General features: G+C 45.4%; 2 protein-coding genes across 2 annotated transcripts in view; both read right to left on the bottom strand.

Moving 5' to 3' along the window:
• GNAL (G protein subunit alpha L) overlaps positions 1-7,352 on the bottom strand; it is a 69,716-nt gene that overhangs the window by 8,206 nt on the left and 54,158 nt on the right. The window lies entirely within an intron of this gene.
• CHMP1B (charged multivesicular body protein 1B) lies at positions 3,208-5,853 on the bottom strand. The gene has a single exon (XM_032654341.1). The coding sequence runs from the start codon at positions 5,742-5,744 to the stop codon at positions 5,145-5,147; it is 600 nt and encodes a 199-aa protein (XP_032510232.1). The 5' UTR covers positions 5,745-5,853; the 3' UTR covers positions 3,208-5,144.

The following is a 7,352-nucleotide window of genomic DNA, read 5'->3' as shown; positions in this document are numbered from 1 at the left end:
CCTCTCCCGTCACCTGAATGGCACACCCGATGACTCACATCCTGTTCCCGCCCTCAGTGAAGTCAACCCTGAATCTGGCCTCTGAGCCCTTTGCAATGCGTCCCGTCTCTTCCTTGTTCTTATTGATGTCAAACCCTCCACTCCAGTCAAATCCCCACGTAGTTTTCGCTTTTCAGACCTTTGTGTAATCCCCACTTTTTTTTCTTTGAAGCCTCAGATTGAACCCAACCTCTTCTAAGAAGCCAATTCTGTGGAACAGAATTGAGAGCCCAGAAAGAAACCCACACACATACGGACAACTGATTTATGAGAAAGGAGCAAAGAACATACAGTGGAGAAAGGATGGTCTCTTCCATAACTGGTGTTGGGGAAGCTGGACAGCTACATGGAAAATAATCACACTGGACCATTACCTCACACCCTACATAAAAATCAAACTCAAAATGGATTAAAGGCTTGAACGCAAGACCTGAAACCACAGAATTCCTAGAAGAAAACATAGGCAGTATGCTCCTTGACATTGGTCCTAGCAGTATCTTTCTAGGTATGTCTCCTCGGGCAAGGGAAACAAAAGGAAAAATAAACAAATGGGACTGCATCAAGCTAAAAAGATTCTGCACAGCAAAGGAAACCAGCAACAAAACAAGAAGACAACCTACCAAATGGGAGAAGGTAATTGTAAATCATATATCTGATAAGGGGTTAATATCCACACTATATAAAGAACTCACATGACTCAATAACAAAAAAAAACATGATTTAAAAATGGGCAAAAGTGCTGAAGAGACATTTTTCCAAAGAAGACATACAGGTGGCCAACAGGCACATGAAAAGATGCTCACCGCTGCTAACCATCAGAGAAATGCAAACAAAAACCACAATGAGGTATCACGTCACACCTGTTAGGATGGCTGTTATCAAAGGCAAGAAATAACAAGTGTTGGTGAGGATGTGGAGAAAAGGGAGCCCTTGTACACTGTTGATGGGAATGTAAATTGGTGCAGCCACTGTGGAAAACAGTATGGATACTCCTCAAAAAATTAAAAACAGAACTACTTATGGACCCGCAATTCCACTCCTGGGTATTTATCCAAAGAAAATAAAAACACTAATTCCAGAAAATATCTGCACTCCAATGTTCATAGCAGTATTACTTACAATAGCTGAGATATGGAAACAACCTTAAGTGTCCATCCACAGATGAATGGATAAAGAAGATTATACACACACACACACACACACACACACACACACACACATACACACACACACACACAGGAATATTACTCAACCACACAAAGAAGGAAATCTTGCCATTTGTGACAACACAGATGGACCTTGAGGGTATTATGCTAAGTGAAGTAAGGCAGATGGTGAAAGAAAATACAGTATGATTTCACTCATGCGTGGACTATAAACAAACAAACAAAACCCCAAAATAAATGAACAAGCCAAACCAAATAAAAACAAACACACAGATACAGAGAACAGAGTAGTGGTTACCAGAGGGGGAGAGGCAGGGGGAGGGGGAAATGGGTGAAGGGGATCGACTGTGAGGTGATGGCTGGAAACGAAATTTTTGGTGGCAAGCTTGCTGTAGTGTGTACAGAAGTAGAATGTTGTAAACATGAAACTTATGTGTCATAAGCCAGTGCCACTTCAAAAAAAAAAAAAAGGAAGAAAAGAAAAAAGAAACCAGTTTCAGGACACTATAATCCCATCCTCCATGTAGTTTGTTTCATGATTTGATTAGCTCGGAACACACCTTACATCGTGATTTCCCCCCTTGTATAAGCTGAGGTATAAAACGGTGCGCAAAGAGCACTGACATTACTCATCTTGATGACTCTATCACACCTGTGTACACTTGTGTATTTTCCTCTTTTTGCTTGTGCCTTATCTACCTGACTCCACTGAGGACCGTTTAAGGCAGAAGCATGTCTTTTTTTCTAGAAGGAAGCCCCAGACAGCCAGCATCTGACACGCCTCAGTCCAAATCTTCTACTGTATTCAGTTGTTCTCAACAAACACTGCTGAATTATTTGTCCTGACCGTTCAGGAGGGATGGAGGATGTACAAACCCTAAAGAGCAGGAGCAAATACCTCAATTTGGAGAAACACGATGAAGGAAGAGGACAGGGTGGTCCTGAGGGTACATCTGGGCTCTGCTGAGGGCCCCTGCACCCACTGTGATGCTGTCACCGGGGAGCTCTGGGCGTGGTCACGAGTGACATCACCCAAGGGAGATCTGCATTCACACCTGCTGAGCTGGGTATACCACCTGATGCCCAGGAACCATGACTGAGATGCACTGGTCCTGCCCCACATGGAACCTACTATCTGGTTGTAGGAAAACAAACCCCGGTACACCAGGCAGGCACTGTCTCATTCCAACCAGTTGATTAAAAGAAAAAAAAGAGATGGGGGCCTGCTCATCAGTTTGTTCAATGACCACAGGCTCACAGCTTTTTGCCAACAGCACCCGAGGTCCTGAGCTTTGGATTTTGGCTATGGAAACGCCTCCAAGAGGGTGTCATGCCTGTTGCAGAGGAGGAATCTAGAACATGAGGTGCCTCACTTCTGCTCAATGAGGTGAGGTTGTCTGGCTGACCCTGAGATCACGTTCAGTGAATAAGGTGGTCAGATGGGTGCTTACTTTAGGTGGCACCTTTCCAAATCGAAGACAGCAGGGTGGGCACACGGCACCCTCATCTGAAAGGCACACACACATTAAGGCTCCTTCAGGAAGAAGCATCTGTAGTAAGAAAGGTCTCCAATAGTGCAGTTATAATCTGAACTGAAATAAACTAAATAGTTCCTAAAGTAAACTTAAAATTTTATTCTAAATCCATTTGGAAACTGTGAATTTGAAGGCAGAAAAATACAAAGGAGAAATAAGAGCAAAAATTATACTAGTAGTTGCATGGAAGATGAACCATTTCCCTGGTATGTTTGAGTTGGATCCTTTTGGAAATTCTCTCTTTAGCCTAGGCAAGTTTCAGTATGAGGAAGAACCTTGTTGCCACGAAGAAACTATTACAGTAAAGAAATAACAACTTGGGCTTCTAGAAATACGCATGCAAACAGAAATTCAGGTGCTAAAGGTGAGTCTGGAAAAATACTATGCTTTCTGAACCAAATCAACCTCTGAATTCTTTTTCCTTAAATAGCTTTGTAAACAGGATGTACAGTAAGTATGCAGTAACATGCAGTTTAAAATGATTTATTTGACAAACTTCTGTGGTTCATATTCCAGCATTTCATCAACTGCAAAACTAAGGAAATAATTCATGGGCCTGGTATGCTTTTGAAAATATTTATGTTTCATAAAAATGTACATTCATATAGTTTGAAATGAACATATTTTAAGAAAGTTCAAGCATATATAAGCATTGTTTAATCTCACAAAATATATTAGTATTGTTGGGAATTATCTGCACTATAAAAGGGTCCTCAATTTACCAAAGGGTCAACACCAAGCTATTATTTAAGTTGTAATGATGTTTTCGGTCTAAAGAGGGGTTAGGACTCATGCTGTGCTCACCAACAGCTGCCTCTGGGCAACCTTGCGGATGAGAGGTGACACCAAAAGGGACAAGTTCTAGAAAGAGGATTTGGGGCAGACGACTGGCAGATGTCCCTTAGAGAAGACTTTGGAACAACATCCAGTCAGACATGATGACACTTATATGCGAGGGCCAGTCCTCATCTGCACACAACTCTTCATTTTTTTTCCCCCCTTAATACACACACATTCATACAGTAGGACATGTTGTAACAGTGAATACTTGGTTCTCAATCTTTCAAAGGGCTTGGAAGAGTCCGTTTAATTATTTTCTGAAATACTGGAATTCTCTCCAGTGAAGGGAAGAGGGAATTTAAAATATCCTTAAGTGTTTAACTCAGATTAATATGCTCGCCAAGGCAAAAGCAAGTTGCTGTTCTCCATGTTTTGCGGCTCTGAGAAAGTGGTAGCTACAGGCTCTACTTTTTCACTTTTACTTTACACACCACCATTCCAGAAAGATGGAAGGCAGCACATCCGGGCTCTGGCCTGAGAGGGTCGAGCCTACTGTCTGACCCTGCATCTGTCCTTCCCAGACTTCCAGGTGGCTGCATGTATGTGTAAGGGATTTGCATGGCTAAGCCAAACACTCCAACTTGTATTTTCGAGGTTTTAAAAGAGCTGTTGCTTTTAAGACAAGATAATAAATGCAAATAATTAGAACCTAAAATGCAGTTCTAATTTTATTTCTATTTTTGATTAAAATCAAAACAAAACCTACACACACACAGTCCCAGGGCTTTCTCAAACCAATCAATGGTTCTTTGGCAACGTCAGAGTAATGTGACTGTCATGCTAATTGCCATACTTTAAAAGAAGTCTAATTAAATAGGAAAATAACTAGAAACGTGAGAGAGAAGTTCACTTGGAAAAAACTGTCATACTAACGTTAAACCTTGTAAATCTTAAAACCATAAATGAACACTTTTCTCTTATGATAAATGGAAGTTACGTGGCATTTCCAGTTATAAAAAGACAACTACCATAAGAAAAATTTATAGGACGTAAAGAGTAACTGAACATTATGCAGGAAAATCATAAAGTAATTTTAGTGTAAGTTATGAGAACAGATGAATAGTCACCTTTAGTCTGGATCTGATTACAATAAACAAAGGATACACAGAATAGCACTGCCCGTGAAATAAATCTCTTAATGAGGTGTGGACAGCGCTGTAATCAACCTAAGTAATCACCTCCCGTCCACTCTAGATATTATCGATTACACAAAATTAAAAAGAAAACCTTCAATTCTGGTAACTCGGGCAGAATACTGAATACACGGGAACTAGAGTTTTGACCAAATTTTTGAGAAAGATTCATATACGCCAAATTAACCAGATCTGTTAAAAGGCAGCTATAAAAATACACATGATAACAAGCTATACAGAACTTTCAAATCCATTTAAGAGTGGAGAAGGCCTGGGACGTCTTCGTGTATCTGGAGAGCACTGTAAAACCCAAAGGTAGAAGCATCTTGAGTAAGAGCAGTTCAGCATTCCGGCCGGTTCCGAGTTTCTAGCGTAGAGTATCCGTCTTCGAAGGTCGCTGCGGCCGGGACGCCTGAGAGCGGGTTCCGCGGTCACACTTGGTCCCGCAGGCGGGCCAGCCTCTGGGACAGTTCGTCCTGCTCGGCCGAGGCCACGCTCGTGCCCACGGAGCCGGTCTGGCCCTGCGGCAGCTCCATGTTGAGGTCGAGGCCGGCCTCGTCTGCCATTTCCTGCAGCAGCATATCCACCTGGCCCTGGGGAGTGGTCAGCGTCGTCGTGCTGCTCATCGTGTCCTCCATCTGCTGCGTCTGCACGTCCAGCGTCTCGAACTGGTGCTCGAACTTGTCCATCAGGGCGGAGATCTTCTCGAGATTCATGGTCTTCAACGTCGCGTCCATCGACTTAACCACACCGGCCATCGACTTGGTCACCTTGCCCATCGTCACGGCCGTCTGGACCCTGGCGGCCACCGCGTCCACCCGCGCGCTCATCCTCAGGAAATTCACCGCCTGGTTCTTCTGGCGAATCGCGTTCTCGGCGTGAATCCTCGCAACTTCCATGTTGCCCTTCTGAATGGCCTTTTTAATCTTGGCCTTTTCGGCCTTTTCCTCCTTGTCGCATTTTTTGGCACTCCTGCCCAGTTCTTTGGCCGCGAACTTTAGGTTGAACAGGTGTTTCTCCATGTTGGACATGATCGGACGGCTCCCGGGGGTCGGCGGCCGGGGCCAAGGTGGAAGCCGGAGGAGGTAGGAAAAGAAAGACCGCTCCCGGCCGCCGCTCCTTTGTTTTGGTCCCACTTCCCGTTTCTGCAGCACGCGGCGCAGACCGTGACGTCATGGCTCGGCGCCGGGAGCGGGGCAGGCGGGGCGCACGGCGTAGGGGGCGGGGCTCCCGGACCTGGACAAGGCGCACCTGGGCCCAGGCGGCCAGATGTTGCAGCGCTTATCGCGGCCCCCCTGACCCCCGCGCTCGCCGTCTGCACCGAGTCACCCCCCCGCCCCCCGCACCAGTTGTTAAAGAACTGAAGCATTAGTAAATTAACGGAAATGCGTGTCCACACACTTTCGTAGGCACGGACAGGATTGTCTGGAGCTGCACGTAAAAACTGTCCAAACTTGGTGGCCTGAGGTGTCCGGCCAGAGGCTGGAAACCAGGAAGCTGTCCTGAGGTTAGCAGACCACAGCCTTCTCCATCTGCTCTGGCAAATTCCACTTTCTCAGGGGAACGTGAACCGTTAATAATTAAAAGTACGAAACAGAAAAAGTTGTATCACTGACCTGCGCCTCGGTCTTTGAGGACAATCTGGTTGCAGCCTGTGACATCCTTTTACTGCAGCGGGTGAAAATACCTTCTGGTCCGCGGACCACCTCGTCTATGCTGTGGCTGAAGGTCAGCTTGTAGATGAGTTGCCAGCAACTCCAAACATACAAAAATCCTTGTGTGGTTTAGTAATAAAAGACCCATCTTTTGCTGACATGATTCTGTTTGATATTTTATAAATATCCAAGGAACTTCACTCACATTTCATTTTGACACGAAACTGTCATTTTAAATGGTGAAGTACTGGGACCCACACCCACTGGCGTAGATCAAAACTGTCACCATGTATTATACCCTTTAGAAGTGCAGGCTTTCAGATGGCAGCAGACTGTGCTGTGGCTTTTTTCTTTTAGGAAGATTCCTCCCATACAGCAGTAACAACATAGCAGGGCCCAACCTGCCCTAAGGAGCTAGGCTGAAAATGAACTCTGAGAGTAATTCTGTTTGAGAAAGTTTTAATCCAAAGTCTCACCATCCCTTTGGGCCTCATGTGATATTTTGCCAGTGGTGCTGTTGCACATGCATTTTCCTAAAACGCAGCTCTGGTTATATCACTCTCTTGCTCCAAAACCTGAGCAGAAAGGCACGCGGCGAACACAGTCCCCACCCTCCCTTTTCTTTCTCTCCCCACCCAGTCAAGCCGGACTGAGCTTGGAGGCTGAACACCATTTGTGTCACTTGGTCAGTGTGGATGAGGAGGGATGGTCCTCCGGACACTGTCCCCACTGCCTGGGCTTCTAGCCGTCGCATCTCTGCCTGTTGTGATCCTGCCCCTGCTCAAAGCTGCTTCTCCAGGACCCCCGCTCCGTGCTGTCCCCTTACCCCGCACAGCACACATGTCAGACTGCCTGGCACGGGGTCCAGGTACCTATTATATTACGAACTGCGTGGAGGCAGAGAACAGTCTTATTCCTTTTTCCCCCCGTGGAACCCAGCACACGCTCTGCAAACAGCAGGCACTGAACCCAGTAAGGTTTTGC

This window comes from Phocoena sinus, chromosome 14 (assembly GCF_008692025.1).
Source record: "Phocoena sinus isolate mPhoSin1 chromosome 14, mPhoSin1.pri, whole genome shotgun sequence".
NCBI classification, from domain to species: Eukaryota; Metazoa; Chordata; class Mammalia; order Artiodactyla; family Phocoenidae; genus Phocoena; species Phocoena sinus.
The sequence above is the reverse complement of the archived record's forward strand: the minus strand, read 5'-3'. Positions and strand labels throughout refer to the sequence as shown.

What these genes read in the sequence shown, in the direction of transcription:
- CHMP1B (XM_032654341.1), bottom strand. Translation starts at nt 5,744, where the DNA reads ATGTCCAACATGGAGAAACACCTGTTCAACCTAAAGTTCGCGGCCAAA.